This window comes from Ranitomeya imitator, chromosome 6 (assembly GCF_032444005.1).
Source record: "Ranitomeya imitator isolate aRanImi1 chromosome 6, aRanImi1.pri, whole genome shotgun sequence".
NCBI lineage: Eukaryota > Metazoa > Chordata > Amphibia > Anura > Dendrobatidae > Ranitomeya > Ranitomeya imitator.
In genome coordinates this window covers 401,163,549-401,180,704 of record NC_091287.1, presented here as the reverse complement: position 1 = coordinate 401,180,704, position 17,156 = coordinate 401,163,549, and the positions used below count along the sequence as shown (strand labels likewise).

The following is a 17,156-nucleotide window of genomic DNA, read 5'->3' as shown; positions in this document are numbered from 1 at the left end:
TCCCATGTTCCCTTGCCGCTCATCTGCTCTACCGCCACCTTTCTCCATACATTGTCCATTGAGTTCCATCACTATCATATCCATGACACACCGTCGCATACGATTGTACCAGGCATTTCTTGTGAAACTGTGAAATAACTATTGAAGTTTTCCTGCGCTTTAAGTTCCATTTTTCCAATTTCAGTCTGTCAAGGTGCCACTGGAGACGTGGATGGTGCACAAGAAGTATTTAGAGACGTCCAAAAGCTATTTAAAAGGAAAAACAATCAGATCGAGCAGTTTTCAGTGAAAAAGGTTTGTGTAAAGTTGGTTAAGAACAGTAATGTAATGGGAAACGTGACCTGATAGAAATATTACATGGGTTGCATTGTCCAGTGTTCTGACCATGTCATACCCTTCTGTGGGTAACCGGCGCTATGCAGCCATGTGATGACATTCAGCACCATCATCAGACAGGACACTAATGATGTGACAGTACCTTTCTGCCATAGAATGAATGTAAAAATGTCTAAGAACAAAAAATGTGAGAAGAGCTATAGAATAATAAAAGCCACATTGCTGACCTGATACCTGCACACAGTCCCTGAAAGGAGTGACGGGAGCTCCTCATCGGTGGCCGTGCACTGGCACTCCCTGTCAGTCTTTGCAGGGATTGGTTGCAGGTGTCAGGTGATTAATGTTTATTTTTTCATAATTTTCTGGGTTACACACACACACACACACACACACACACACACACACACACACACACACACACACACACACACACACACACACACACACACACACACACTTTGCCCAATTTAAAAACCTCTTTAAGGTGTTTGCACATTATAAAATTCATTGAAAGTTAGGGTGCGGAAAGTTTACTGAAGACTAAATGGAGAAGATAAGGCACAGACATATAACATATATGTATAAAAGTGTAAGGGGGAGATGTTCAACTACACAAATTCACAATGTAGTGGGATCTATGATTATCGGGGTATCTAAGCTGTCTGTATATCCATTTATCGTATATATTGGGACTTATGTGATGATTTTTGTATGACAATAACAGGGTGACCGATTCAGAAAGCAAAAGCCAACCAAACAGTTGTGTGTACTGGCGGCAATAGAGGTCCTGTACCTGTGGAAAGCTCTGCCGAACTGCTCCTTCTCCAACCTCCAGCACATGAGTCAAGGTACGAGATGACAAAATGAGGCGTCATTTTCTTTGCTCTACATCCTTCACATCCCTATAATGTAATCTATTATAAATCCTTATTTTTCTATTGTTTTTCTTACTGTACTTATTTTTATAATCAAAGCTGCCACTCCTTTTCCACTGTCAGCTTAGGCCAAGTTCTCATGTCCATTAATCATCCATTAGATCGGATCCGTTGACGGAAAAGTTCTGCAGACACAAATTTTTTGGCAAGACAAAAAAATCATTTAAACTGGATCCATTTTTTTTAGCCAGACAAAAGAAAAAGTTGTCTGCACAAATATTTTTGTCTTGCTAAGGTAACTGATTGCTGTTTGATCTGGTTCAGAAGGATAATTACTGAACATGTGCAGTCAGCCTTGGGTCACGTTCATACGTTCAGTATTTTACATCAGTATTTACAAGCCAAAACCAGAGGTGTATGAAAAATCCAGAAGTGGTGCATATGTTTCTATTAAACGTTTCCTTTGATTGTTCCACTCCTGGTTTTGGCTTACAAATACTGATGTAAAATACTGACCAAATACTGAATGTGTGAACTTGGCCTAAAAGGGTAGTGCCTGTTAGTTGCTATATACTTGTAATCTGCATGTAACATGAATGTGTTATGGCGACTGATGACACTGACAATATCCGTGCAGGTTAGCACAGTTGATGACTTTATCGGCTGTTATATTGCCTGCTGCAGTACATAACAAGGCAATCTACGGATTTATCATATCTTCATATTAGGAAATCCAGCTTCAGAGTAATAATCCTGATAACACTGAATACACTGTAACTGCTGCTAATCTTTGCTTCTGTCTTTATTACTATACTATCGTCATATCTTTGCCATCATGGGCGTCTGCGGCAGACCTGATGCCATATCTGTATTATACAGTGAATTGTTTGCTGTAGTTCTGCACATATCTTGTGTCTGTGTTCTCATATGTTGATATTCCTATTAAAATGGAGACCCTATATTTTTGTTTCAGAAGGTATAATCATTTTATATTCTAAAGACGTATTAGTTACCATATTTTAGAGAATTGCTAGGAAATATTTCCAGAACTCCTGATCCATCGTGTTCACTCATAGAGCCCTACTGGAGATATAACACATCATACAAATATTTCAGCTGTCACTCAGAATGTTGTCAGTGATTTTTTTTTTTTTTTTGGCCTTCCTCGTGAAATTAGAGGAGAACCCCCACCCCCCTCCTTTATTCTTTATACTCCATGTAATGCATGTCACCTACTGAAATCTTTGGGTATACATTGTTCTCAATGGAATCTGGGTGTTCTGAATAAGGACTCGTAGAGAAAGAGGTGACTAGACTGGCATCACTCGTCCATCTACCAGCTGGTAATGCCCAAGCAAATCATATATAAAGGGGCTCATTGACAGGAGTTCTTGATGAAAAACAAGAACAAGAGATTAGAGAAAGGTCTGTAGTTAGCAGTTTTGGTCAAGCAATGTTTTTTTTTTTTTTTTAAAGTAAAAGGGTTATGATGGCGTGTTTAAATAAGGAGGGAAAAATACCGTAAGAAAGAGAGGGGTTAAATATTTTAAAGGTTAGTGGTAGCAACCAGAGAGAAAGACTGCATGAGATGTGAGGGAATAGGGTCACTGGTGCAGGTTATAGGCCAAGAAGAAGCAAAGAGCTGGGTAACCTTTTCTTCTGTAACAGGCTCAAAGATGGTAAGTGAGCTTGAAGTGTGGAAGGAAAGGCATCCAGGCATTGAGGGAGATTGGTAAAGCAATGACCTCTGTTTGAGATACAGGGTCTAGTTCTTCTCATAATATTGTGATAAGCCCGGAAGAACAATGAATTTAAAACATAACTTTTACTTCATTACTAATAAAATCAAATAAGACATTGAGCCACCAAGATATAATATCCCAAAAATGCCTTCGTATAACATAGAGTAGTGCACAATTCGAACCTTGAGTAACACGTGCACTGACCACTAACCTTTAGATTCAGCATATATTACACATAAGGCTTGTCAAAAAAATGCATACAATCATCATGGAAAAAAACCAAAATAAAGAAAGTGAAAGTGCATAAATAGCTTAGATCTCATCCATTTGAGCCAAGGGGCATCCACTAGTAGAAACCAAGGGTCAGATGAACACGATTACCTTAACTATCTGCCATGTTGTGCCTCATGTATTTGCTCCCCCCCTGACAAGGGCAGTACCCAGGTACAGGAGATTTTTTTTTTCTAGATGAGGATGCACTTCACTAGGGCACTCATACCACTAAGACATCCCCATGGAGGACATATACATTTTTTCACTCAGCACATAATCGTAATCAGAGGCATTCTACCTGAGAAGGACTAGATGCCTTTTTTGCTTCTCTTTTGCTTCCCCCTATACAAGCTACAATCCCCTGATGACATCTCATTATTGCGGAAAGAAACGCATAGTCAACTGGGGTACTGCCCTAGTCAGGGCAGGAGCAAATACATGAGGCATGACATGGCAGATAGTTAAGGCAATCGTGTTCATCTGACCCTGGGTTTCTACTAGTGGATGCCCCTTGGCTCAAATGGCTGAGATCTAAGCTATTTATGCACTTGCACTTTCTTTATTTTGGTGTGTTTTTTTTCCACTATGATTGTATGCACTTTTTAACAAACCCCATGTGTAATATATGCTGAATCTAATGGTTAGTGGTCAATCCACTTGTTAATCAAGGTTGGAAGTTGAGCATTAGAGATGAGCAATGTTCGAGTTGAACTGTTCGCCAATTTCAAATTCGAACTTTTTTGGGCGGTGTTCGAGTCGTTTGACGAACTCGAACAATTTGCTTAAAATTCGGCTGTTCGAGTTTCTGTTCGATAACTGTTCGTTCACCAAAAGCCTAACTTGATTTTCACATTATAACTGTTTATCAATGTTAATAGACTGTTTCAGTGTATAGTGGGCGGGGAGGATAGATCTGTGCTGAAATAATTCCGGTCTCCATTTTTTTTTTCTTTCCCGCATTTACAGTGGGGCGGTGCAGTTTCTCAGTCTATCAGCAGTGCACGCGCACACACGCACGCACGCACGCACGCACACACACACACACACATATACACACACACACACACACACCAATGTGCATGTGATGCACACAAGCAAGGGCATGTGTCATTGGCTGTGTATGTCACATGTCCTTGCCCTATAAGAACCAGCCATTTGCCCCGTCGCCACCATTTCCTCACTGCTGCAGCTTAGTGTTAGATGGCACCGCTGCTGCTGTGGGCGCTATACAGAGTGTTTTTGCAAGCAAAATTTTCTGTTAGATAGAGAGGTTTAGGGAGTCTGGACTAGTTGTAATATCAGCCCTTTTCAGGGTAGGTTACAGCAGTTCATAGCACTGTTTGCCAGGCAGGTCTGTGCCAGTGCTGTGCAAGTGTTTGTCACAGCATTTGGTGTAATCTAGCTCAGCCAATCCTTTTGGGCTAGTAGCATTGTCTGGTAGTCATCTGAGTAGCCCGCCTGTGAAGCTAGCTACACCGCCTGTGTATCTAAATTTTTACTGCATCTAAAGGTACCTTCACACTAAACGACGCTGCAGCGATAGCGACAACGATCCGGATCGCTGCAGCGTCGCTGTTTGGTCGCTGGAGAGCTGTCACACAGACAGCTTTCCAGCGACCAACGATGCCGGTAACCAGGGTAAACATCAGGTTACTAAGCGCAGGGCCGCGCTTAGTAACCCGATGTTTACCCTGGTTACCATCCTAAAAGTAAAAAAAACAAATGCTTCATACTTACCTTCCGCTGTCTGTCCCCGGCGCTCTGCTTCTCTGTACTGGCTGTGAGCACAGCGGCCGGAAAGCAGAGAGGTGACGTCACCGCTCTGCTTTCCAGCCGCTGTGCTCACAGTGAGTGCAGGAAAGCACAGCGCCGGAGGACAGACAGCGGAAGGTAAGTATGAAGCGTTTGTTTTTTTTTACTTTTAGGATGGTAACCAGGGTAAACATCGGGTTACTAAGCGCGGCCCTGCGCTTAGTAACCCGATGTTTACTTTGGTTACCAGCGAAGACATCGCTGAATCGGTGTCACACACGCCGATTCAGCGATGTCAGCGGGAGAGCCAGCAACCAAAGAAAGTTCTGGCCGCCTAGCCCCAACCAACGACATCACAGCAGGATTCTACATAGTAACATAGTTAGTAAGGCCGAAAAAAGACATTTGTCCATCCAGTTCAGCCTATATTCCATCATAATAAATCCCCAGATCTACGTCCTTCTACAGAACCTAATAATTGTATGATACAATATTGTTCTGCTCCAGGAAGACATCCAGGCCTCTCTTGAACCCCTCGACTGAGTTCATAGTAACATAGAAAGACCTCTTGATCTGCAGTCAAATTCTCTACCACTGAGCTATACCCCCTACATTTTTATTCTGATCGCTGCTGCGTGTCAAACTGAACGATATCGCTAGCCAGGACGCTGCAACGTCACGGATCGCTAGCGATATCATTTAGTGTGAAGGTACCTTAACCCAGTAAATCGTTTTGGGCTTAGTAGCGATGTCTGCACGTCAGCGGAGTAGCCTGCCTGTGAAGCTACCTACACCTGTGTAGCTAAAGTTTTACTGCATCTAACCCAGTAAATCGTTTTGGGCCTAGTACCACAGTTTGGCCACTCGGCTCTGCTCGGTTTCCATCCTTCGTTTTTTTGTGCCAACAACTACAGAGTTGCCAATTTGTAAAGCACCAAAATAAGTGGCAAAAGGCCTGCTACTGGTGGAAAGGGGAAAAAAGGTTTTGTCCGTGGGGTAGGTGGTAAAGCAACAGTAACATCTGCAGAAGAAAGACCATCTTCCAGCCAAAGTAAGATGTCTACTTCCTTTCGTGCACAATCTGATATCCCTTTCTTACGACCATCGCTACTAGCATCGCTACAAATTCCAGATGAAGCACAAAAAGAGCAGGCGCTTGAACGGATATAAAGTGCTCCTTCAAGCGGGCTCTCCTCCATGTCAACTCCAACATCACAAATACTCCAGTCCTCAGAGGTGTCACCCCAATTGCACTTGCTTCCTCGCAGCTCCCAAGTCTCCAGCCGCCCGTCTGAATATGGGGTAACACAGATGGTTGAGTCTGCAGAGCTGTTTACTCATACTATAGCCTGGGAATCAGAGGTCTGCTCCAGAGCTTCTCTGAATCCAGACGAGGAAATGATCTGCACTTATGCCCAGAATCTTTGTGAGTCGGATCCAGGCCCAGATGAAAAAGGTTCTGAGCATAATGTAGACCCTTGTTCCCAAACTGTAACTCCTGTTGGTGGAGACAATGAGGAAGATGTTGATGAGACTGGGATACCTGATTGGAACGAAAACCGGCGTTGCCTGGGCATAGTAAATATCTGTGGTTAGTTATAGCACCTCACTTCTCTTATTTTCCCATCACACCTCTCATTTTCCCCCTCACATCTCTCATTTTCCCCCTCACATCTCTCATTTTCTCCCTTACACCTCTCATTTTTCCCCTCACTCCTCTTATTTTCCCCCTCACTCCTCTCATTCCCCCCTAACACTTGTCATTTCAACCTCACATCTGTCATTTTCTGATCACTCCACTATTTTCCCTCACTCCTCTCATTTTGCACTCACACCTTTTCATTTTCACCTCACACCTCTCATTTTCCCCTCAGTATATACATGTTTGTCATCTCCCTTATATATAGTATACACCTGTATGTCATCTCCTGTATATTGTATATACCTACTGTATGTCATCTCCTCCTGTATATTGTATATACCTGTGTCATCTCCTCCTGTATTTAGTATATCTGTGTCATCTCCTCCTGTATATAGTATGTACCTGTATGTCATCTCCCCTGTATATAGTATATACCAATGTCATCTCCTCCTGTATATAGTATATACCGGTGTGTCATCTCCTCCTGTATGTATGTATATATATATATATATATATATATATATATATATATATATATATATACAGTGGGGCAAAAAAGTATTTAGTCAGTCAGCAATAGTGCAAGTTCCACCACTTAAAAAGATGAGAGGCGTCTGTAATTTACATCATAGGTAGACCTCAACTATGGGAGACAAACTGAGAAAAAAAAATCCAGAAAATCACATTGTCTGTTTTTTTAACATTTTATTTGCATATTATGGTGGAAAATAAGTATTTGGTCAGAAACAAAATTTCATCTCAATACTTTGTAATATATCCTTTGTTGGCAATGACAGAGGTCAATCGTTTTCTGTAAGTCTTCACAAGGTTGCCACACACTGTTGTTGGTATGTTGGCCCATTCCTCCATGCAGATCTCCTCTAGAGCAGTAATGTTGTTGGCTTTTCGCTTGGCAACACGGACTTTCAACTCCCTCCAAAGGTTTTCTATAGGGTTGAGATATGGAGACTGGCTAGACCACTCCGGGACCTTGAAATGCTTCTTACGAAGCCACTCCTTCGTTGCCCTGGCGGTGTGCTTTGGATCATTGTCATGTTGAAAGACCCAGCCACGTTTCATCTTCAATGCCCTTGCTGATGGAAGGAGGTTTGCACTCAAAATCTCACGATACATGGCCCCATTCATTCTTTCATGTACCTGGATCAGTCGTCCTGGTCCCTTTGTAGAGAAACAGCCCCAAAGCATGATGTTTCCACCACCATGCTTTACAGTAGGTATGGTGTTTGATGGATGCAACTCAGTATTCTTTTTCCTCCAAACACGACAAGTTGTGTTTCTACCAAACAGCTCCAGTTTGGTTTCAACAGACCATAGGGCATTCTCCCAAAACTCCTCTGGATCATCCAAATGCTCTCTAGCAAACTTCAGATGGGCCCGGACATGTACTGGCTTAAGCAGTGGGACACGTCTGGCACTGCAGGATCTGAGTCCATGGTGGCGTAGTGTGTTACTTATGGTAGGCCTTGTTACATTGGTCACAGCTCTCTGCAGTTCATTCACTAGGTCCCCCCGCGTGGTTCTGGGATTTTTGCTCACCGTTCTTGTGATCATTCTGACCCCACGGGGTGGGATTTTGCGTGGAGCCCCAGATCGAGGGAGATTATCAGTGGTCTTGTATGTCTTCCATTTTCTAATTATTGCTCCCACTGTTGATTTCTTCACTCCAAGCTGGTTGGCTATTGCAGATTCAGTCTTCCCAGCCTGGTGCAGGGCTACAATTTTGTTTCTGGTGTCCTTTGACAGCTCTTTGGTCTTCACCATAGTGGAGTTTGGAGTCAGACTGTTTGAGGGTGTGCACAGGTGTCTTTTTATACTGATAACAAGTTTAAACAGGTGCCATTACTACAGGTAATGAGTGGAGGAAAGAGGAGACTCTTAAAGAAGAAGTTACAGGTCTGTGAGAGCCAGAAATCTTGATTGTTTGTTTCTGACCAAATACTTATTTTCCACCATAATATGCAAAAAAAATGATAAAAAAACAGACAATGTGATTTTCTGGATTTTTTTTTCTCAGTTTGTCTCCCATAGTTGAGGTAACATAGTAACATAGTAACATAGTTAGTAAGGCCGAAAAAAGACATTTGTCCATCCAGTTCAGCCTATGATGTAAATTACAGACGCCTCTCATCTTTTTAAGTGGTGGAACTTGCACTATTGCTGACTGACTAAATACTTTTTTGCCCCACTGTATATATATATAATATATATAACCTGTGTCATCTCCCCTGTATATAGTATATACTTGTGTCATCTCCTCCTGTATATAGTGTATACCTGTGCGTCATCTCCTCCTGTGTGTGTATGTGTGTATATATATATATATATATTCTGTGTCATCTCCCCTGTATATAGCATATACCTGTGTGTCATCTCCTGTATTAGACCGCGTTCACACGTTATTTGGTCAGTATTTTTACCTCAGTATTTGTAAGCTAAATTGGCAGCCTGATAAATCCCCAACCAACAGGAAGTCCTCACCCCTGGCAGTATATATTAGCTCACACATACACATAATAGACAGGTCATGTGACTGACAGCTGCCGTATTTCCTATATGGTACATTTGTTGCTCTTGTAGTTTGTCTGCTTATTAATCAGATTTTTTTTGAAGGATAATACCAGACTTGTGTGTGTTTTAGGGCGAGTTTCATGTGTCAAGTTGTGTGTGTTGAGTTGCATGTGGCGACATGCATGTAGCGACTTTTGTGAGATTAGTTTTGTGTGGCGACATGCGTGTAGCAACTTTTTGTGTGTCGAGTTACATGTGACAGGTTAGTGTAGCAAATTGTGTGCAGTGAGTTTTTCGCATGGCGAGTTTTGCGCGTTGCGAGTTGTGTGGTGCGTTTTGAGTATGCAAGTTTTGTGTGAGGCAACTTTTGCATGTGTTGCAACTTTTGTGCATGTGGCAATTTTTTCCGCATGTGCAAGTTTTGCGTGTGGCGAGTTTTCCATGAGGTGAGTTTTGCACGTGTGGTGAGTTTTGCGTGAGCCTAGTTTTACGCGTGGCGAGTTTTGAGTGGCGACTCTTGTGTTTCGACTTTTATGTGGTGAGGTTGGTGTATGTGTGATGAAATGTGTGCTGAGGGTAGTATGTGTTCAAGCACGTGGTAGTGTGTGGCGCGTTTTGTGTGTGTTCATATATAACCAGCAGAAAGAAAAGTATCACTCCAGTTATGCACACCACGTATAAAAAATGAAAACATAATGTAGGAAAAAACACAAGATTTTATTGACACACAACATAATAAAACATACTTAAAAACAGAAAGGCAAGGCCCTGTCCATAACACTCAGTAAATACAGAGTACAATAATATATATAACCCATAATAAGCATACTGATAACCAATGCTATAAGCCTGCCTGTACCCTAGGACTAGATGCAGACCATACGTGGCCAGCTCACAGGACAAACTAACCAACCCAGGCGGATGTATACAAAATCCTAAGTGGCCAGTAAACACCCAAATAGTGCATTTAGCCCGAACGGCTCATGGGACAAAAATATCTACCCTAAGCCAGTAAGGCAACAGGATCCCAAAATAATAGTGGGAGAAAAAAAAAAAAAAAAGAGCACTGGAACCGCCAGGAAAAACCTCAGAGCACTAGAAGAAGGGGTTACCCAAATGGTGACCAGAGCGGAGTCCGTGGGTAGCCAGGCAAACAAGCAGGACAGGGACCAGAGCAGCCCCACGCGTATCGCCCTTCAAGAGAGGGCTTCGTCAGGGGAAGTACCAACATGTGTCCCAAACCCTGTATAAATACCATCCCAATAAATAGAACAAACGGCCCACCTGTGACTGAGCAAAGAAGCTGCAAATGTGCAGAAAGTCCTGAAATGAAAGTGCCAGCCAAAATGCAGCCGGAACTAGCTGAGATAAGGAGCCAGTCCCACGTCCAGCCAGGCGGTGAAGAGAAGGCGGCCGCTGTCAGAGTGAGCGATGAAAGCCACACCCACACAGCAAGCTGAAGGAGAGCCAAAAACACAGGCGCAAAAGCACCAAAAGCCCAGCTGTGAAGCAACAGCTGGAACAAAGAATCCTGGCAACAGGAAAGCCCATAGTTATAAAAATATATGTATATGCACAGACACGGGATAGAGGTATTAAGAAAATATATGTTATAATAAGGATGGTAGAGATCCTAAACAGGAACCGGGGAGCCTACAAAAGTGTGCCCAGCCAAGGGGTGATCAGTCCCAAGGCAAAATATCCATATATGCATGTATAAATATGCATACAAATGCATACACATACATATACATACAGAAGAAGGAGCTAGATGGAGGTGCAATTGTGTACCAGAGGCCCTAGTTATAGATGTAAACAGCGGAACGCTAACCTAAGAAAAAATAAATAATAATAAAAATAAATAACAAACCCAAGAGAAACTAAGAAAAAATAAGAAAAATAATAAAGAGAAAATAATAATAAATAAATAAAAAATAACAAAAAAAAAATAAAAAAATATAAAATAAAAAATATTAAAAAATAATCAAGAAACTGAAAAATAGAAAGGCGTACCGAATGCCCAAAATGGACAAGAAACATGCACACACAGCAATCAACCCCCGGGGGACAACCTCACAGGCATGCAATTTTAATAAACAAACACGCCAAGAAACAGCCACCAACCAAATCCAACCCATACAATTGTATTGTAAACATATCTGCAGCATAAATAATGTCATTATAAGCACCATCTTTATTGAATAAATATACAGCAAAATACATGTATATACTACACACAGACTAGTATGGGAAGGAAACGTAAGGACGACTGAAAAGATAATAACAGCCATGCCAAAACAGAGGAATCAAATGTACCGGTAGAATACACCGAAATCTATCTTATGCATAAAGGACAACCCCAAAAGAGAGTAGGGGCAGGAACTATGCCCAATGGGCTAGGGAAGAGAAAAGAACAGCCAAAAGAAGCTGATCAGCCCCAACCATATGCCCAAACCGGCTAACAAGATGAAAGCCAGCATAAGTGAAGAACTACCTGGATGTCCCATGAGCCAGAGGAATCCCTATATAATGTGTCAAACATGCATCATGTCCTGATGCCCCATGAGCCAAAAATACCTGTACACAGTATGTAGTGCAGCAAATGGAGGCTAAACCCTATCCTGATACCATCTAGTACATATATTTTAATAAGAACACCGAAGGGTGTAAATAAAAACCCAATGAACTACCACTAGAGTAGCCCACTCCATCAGCAGATGTAAAGTGCAGTGCAAATAAATAAAGGCCATCATGTTGCTATACAAATCCAACCGCAGACACAGTAAGGCACCGATCGTAATATAGATGAATCCTCAAAAAAGTCCAATTAGAACGTAGAGAGTCCACTTTAGATTGGAGGAAAAAGTGATTCCCAATAGGCAGAGTATACACGAGGTCCATCCGGGACGACTCTAGAGAAGGAAGAGGAATCCAGACCCATCCAGTCCAAAGAGGCACCAAACCATGAGATAACCAACCAGACAGATCTCATCCCAGGAAGCCCGTAAAAAGGAGTTCTTCATTGAGACCTGTTGGGGTAACAGAAGACAGATTGAAAATCCAACGGGATTCACGGCGTAACAGGGATGGCTTGAGTGGGCCCCCCCTATTAGAGACAAGGACATGCTCCAGGCCAACCACCTTGGTATTGGTAACCCTGCCTGCATGATGAGCAAAAAAGTGGGCCGCCACAGGGGTGAGAACTTTACCCTTGGATGCATCATTGGAAGCCAGATTAATGGTGGAGAAGTGCTTCTGCACTCTCCGTCGCAATTCCTGCGACGTTTGACCCACATATATAAGCTGACACTGGCAAATAAGGGCGTAGATAACGCACGTAGTCCTACAGTTTATGTATGAAAGAAGTCTGTGCCGACTACCATTCTGGGGATGAACAAAAAAGTCTCTTGTGGTCCCCATATGCGGGCAAATGCTGCAACCACCACAGGCAAACGAACCTCGGAGTTTAATGCCCCGATTGATACTCACAGTCCGTCTCCTATAGTGGCTCCTAGATAGTATATCCCTAAAATTAGGGGCCCTTCTAGCTACCAATAGGGGTTGTGCACTGACCACATCAGCAGTTTGAAGGTCCGTCGTCAGAATGTCCCAATGCCTGCGCAAAATCGCCTTAAGGCCACCCCAGTTATTATTATAGCCCGTGATAAACCTAGGTTTATCATCACGTACCTTGTTAGATGCAAGCAATAGGGAATCCTGAGTATGGAGTCTTGCTCGTTGGAAAGCAGTAGAGATACTTCTGTGCGGGTAGTGCCTTTCCTTAAAACGATCCGTGAGCCTTAGTGCTTCCGCTCGAAAGTCCACATCGGACGTGCAATTCCTTCTCACTCTCAGGAATTGCCCAACGGGCACTCCATCCCTGGTGTGCTGTGGATGGAAGCTTCTGTAGTCTAAAAGACTGTTTGTGGCCGTCGGCTTCCGAAACAGCTTGGTGGAGATGGAGCCATCTTCTTCAATCCTAATCTGTAGGTCAAGATACGTGGCTACGGAGGATGACATAGAGTAAGTCAATAGAATGTTATGTGTATTCATATTCAAGGACTCAATATAACTCCTACATTCCTCCATGGTGCCTACCCAGATGAAGAAAACGTCATCGATATATCGTGACCAATGGGCAATCCTACTCCTGAAAGTCGATGACGGGTAGATGACCGTGGCCTCCCACCATCCCAAGAATAGGTTTGCCAGGGCTGGCGCACATCTGGCACCCATGGCCACACCTGACGTTTGTAGGTAGTATGTCCTGTCGAACAGAAAGTAATTATGCCTCAGGATGAAGTCTAGAAGGTCCACCACCAGAGAGTCATGCATGCGGTCCGAGTGTACCACCAAATCCAGAAAATATAGAACCGCCGTTATACCATCCTCGTGACTAATGTTGGAGTAAAGTGACTCGACATCACATGTCACCAAAATAGCCCCTGGCGGAAGCTTCAAAGAGCGACAGATATTAATAAAGTGTGCCGAGTCCTTCACAAAGGATGGTAAGTTCTTAACTAGTGGTTGCAGGAAGTGGTCCACATAGATACAGGCTTTCTCACACAGGCTGCCGATGCTGGCCACAATCGGCCGGCCCGGTGGCCTGCGGATGTCCTTATGGACCTTGGGCAACATATAAAATGTAGCCGTAATGGGGCATTCAACCCACAAGAACTGGAATTCTTGGTGATTGATGATACCAAGGTCTCTGGCACGCTCCAGAAGGGCTCTAAGGCGAGCACCAAACACAGCCGAGGGATCTGATGGAAGCTTTTTGTAAAACCTCTGATTCCCTAGTTGCCGGTTGGCTTCCTCCAAGTAGAGGGTATGTGGCCAAAGGACCACGTTGCCCCCCTTGCCCGCTTCTTTAATCAAGAACAAATCATTGTTCTTGAGGTCAGACAAAGCCCGTTTTTCCTCCCTACTCAAATTGGAAGGAAGCAATGGTCTTAAGGGCATGGACATGATGTCTTTTTTAGTTAATTCGAAGAAAACCCTGACAGATGGTACTAGAGAAAAAGGGGGTGCCACGATGGACCTGTTGCAGTATGGAAACCGATTCCTACCTCCACCCGACTCGTTCTCCTGGAGTAGTCGTAAAAGATCCTGCATAACCTGCTGGTCCGTCTGGTCGAGATCCCTCATAGTCTGGGGCCTGTTGTGTAAGACTCGAAGAACCAGGTGCCTGCAAAACAGATACAAGTCCTTAACTAAAGTGAACTTATCCGCGGTTTGTGAAGGGGAGAAAGTCAAACCCCTCTGAAGAACTCTCAGTTCTGTAGCGGAAAGAACATGATCAGAAAGGTTAATGACCTGCAACAAATTATCCGATGCCACCATTGGTCCCAAGACAGCCCCGGAAGAGGGACCCATTAGTATCTGCGACGGTTCCTGTGTGGTTTCTGGACCTGTGGTCGTCGTCCCCCAAATCTCGTTATTCGTGGTGACATTGGGACGGCGCTTACGGCCCCTTCTGATCCGACGTCTACCTCGCTTTCCGCCGAAGATAAAAAATCACTCTCTGAGGTGAAGTCTGCACCTCTAGTAGACTCCTGTGCTTGGATCCTGGTCCTCTGAACTGGAGGCGCCCGTCTCTGGTTGCCCTGGTGCCGCCATTGGAATGCCCTGGCCGACTCAAAATCGGAGCGGTCCCTGGAAAACTTAGATTTCTTTTTGTTGACAATATCCCTTTCATATTTATCTAAATTTTCCTTGAGCCTAGCCCTGAAAGGTTGGACTTGTTTAGCATCATCAAATTTAAGGAGTTGACCCTCCAGATCCTTAACCCTGATCTTAGTATTAAATAATAACTCCCTGTCATGTTCCAGCAGCATGTTCATGATGATGCTAGAGCATTTCAATAGGCCCTGTTCCCATGTGGTCCGAAATGCAGATGAAGGTTCCCACGCTGGATAAATGGGAACCCTAATGTTCCACCATAGTCTAATCCCCAACCTATGGGCTGATGTTAAATCTGTGGACAGTTTAGAGAAATCAGAATCCGGTACCGGAGCATCCCCAGGCATAAAGATGTTGGCCGATTGAGCCTGCCAGGCTGCCTCACGGGAGTCCCAATCCATATCCAGCAGGTAGAAAATCCAAAATGTAGACTGTAAAAAGAAGAGATATATATAAAAACGTAAAAAAAAAAAAAAAAAAAAAAAAAAAAAAACAGAAAAAATAATGCAGCAATACCCACCCAGCAAGTGGTGTCACAAAGAACAGCCGTTAAGTAAAGAAGCAATAATAACAGAACACCCACTCAGTAGTCAGTGTTCCAGAGCAATACTATCAATTAGTCCCAAATAGGACGTGTGCAGCCCAGTATGAAAAATCCCACCAAAACAGTGGGAAAAGACACTTTTTGGAATAAGCAATGAAATAGGGCGCACTACCAACATATAAACCTAATATAAAAAAATCTATCCATAAATACGGGGTGCAAGCGAGTGACAAAACGACCAAATATAACCAGCAGAAAGAAAAGTATCACTCCAGTTATGCACACCACGTATAAAAAATGAAAACATAATGTAGGAAAAAACACAAGATTTTATTGACACACAACATAATAAAACATACTTAAAAACAGAAAGGCAAGGCCCTGTCCATAACACTCAGTAAATACAGAGTACAATAATATATATAACCCATAATAAGCATACTGATAACCAATGCTATAAGCCTGCCTGTACCCTAGGACTAGATGCAGACCATACGTGGCCAGCTCACAGGACAAACTAACCAACCCAGGCGGATGTATACAAAATCCTAAGTGGCCAGTAAACACCCAAATAGTGCATTTAGCCTGAACGGCTCATGGGACAAAAATATCTACCCTAAGCCAGTAAGGCAACAGGATCCCAAAATAATAGTGGGGGAAAAAAAAAAAAAGAGCACTGGAACCGCCAGGAAAAACCTCAGAGCACTAGAAGAAGGGGTTACCCAAATGGTGACCAGAGCGGAGTCCGTGGGTAGCCAGGCAAGCAAGCAGGACAGGGACCAGAGCAGCCCCACACGTATCGCCCTTCAAGAGAGGGCTTCGTCAGGGGAAGTACCAACATGTGTCCCAAACCCTGTATAAATACCATCCCAATAAATAGAACAAACGGCCCACCTGTGACTGAGCAAAGAAGCTGCAAATGTGCAGAAAGTCCTGAAATGAAAGTGCCAGCCAAAATGCAGCCGGAACTAGCTGAGATAAGGAGCCAGTCCCACGTCCAGCCGGGCGGGGAAGAGAAGGCGGCCGCTGTCAGAGTGAGCGATGAAAGCCACACCCACACAGCAAGCTGAAGGAGAGCCAAAAACACAGGCGCAAAAGCACCAAAAGCCCAGCTGTGAAGCAACAGCTGGAACAAAGAATCCTGGCAACAGGAAAGCCCATAGTTATAAAAATATATGTATATGCACAGACACGGGATAGAGGTATTAAGAAAATATATGTTATAATAAGGATGGTAGAGATCCTAAACAGGAACCGGGGAGCCTACAAAAGTGTGCCCAGCCAAGGGGTGATCAGTCCCAAGGCAAAATATCCATATATGCATGTATAAATATGCATACAAATGCATACACATACATATACATACAGAAGAAGGAGCTAGATGGAGGTGCAATTGTGTACCAGAGGCCCTAGTTATAGATGTAAACAGCGGAACGCTAACCTAAGAAAAAATAAATAATAATAAAAATAAATAACAAACCCAAGAGAAACTAAGAAAAAATAAGAAAAATAATAAAGAGAAAATAATAATAAATAAATAAAAAATAACAAAAAAAAATAAAAATAAAAAAAAAATAAAAAAAATAAAATAAAAAATAATATAAAAAAATAAATAAAAAATAATCAAGAAACTGAAAAATAGAAAGGCGTACCGAATGCCCAAAATGGACAAGAAACATGCACACACAGCAATCAACCCCCGGGGGACAACCTCACAGGCATGCAATTTTAATAAACAAACACTCCAAGAAACAGCCACCAACCAAATCCAACCCATACAA

The 17,156-nt window shown here is 43.0% G+C and overlaps 1 protein-coding gene and 1 long non-coding RNA gene across 2 annotated transcripts in view; one reads left to right on the top strand and one right to left on the bottom strand.

Annotated features, from left to right (window-relative positions):
• TTC39C (tetratricopeptide repeat domain 39C) overlaps positions 1-17,156 on the top strand; it is a 130,444-nt gene that overhangs the window by 95,674 nt on the left and 17,614 nt on the right. Inside the window, exons 9-10 of the mRNA XM_069731212.1 lie at positions 185-294; positions 1,061-1,184. Coding sequence (XP_069587313.1) covers positions 185-294; positions 1,061-1,184 — 234 coding nt within the window. The remainder of the gene's footprint in view (positions 1-184; positions 295-1,060; positions 1,185-17,156) is intronic.
• Positions 11,931-14,278, bottom strand: LOC138642756 (uncharacterized). The gene is made up of 4 exons (XR_011314092.1): positions 14,219-14,278; positions 13,248-13,416; positions 12,840-13,153; positions 11,931-12,178 (listed from the first exon to the last, which is right to left on the bottom strand). It is a non-coding gene; the product is annotated as an uncharacterized lncRNA (long non-coding RNA).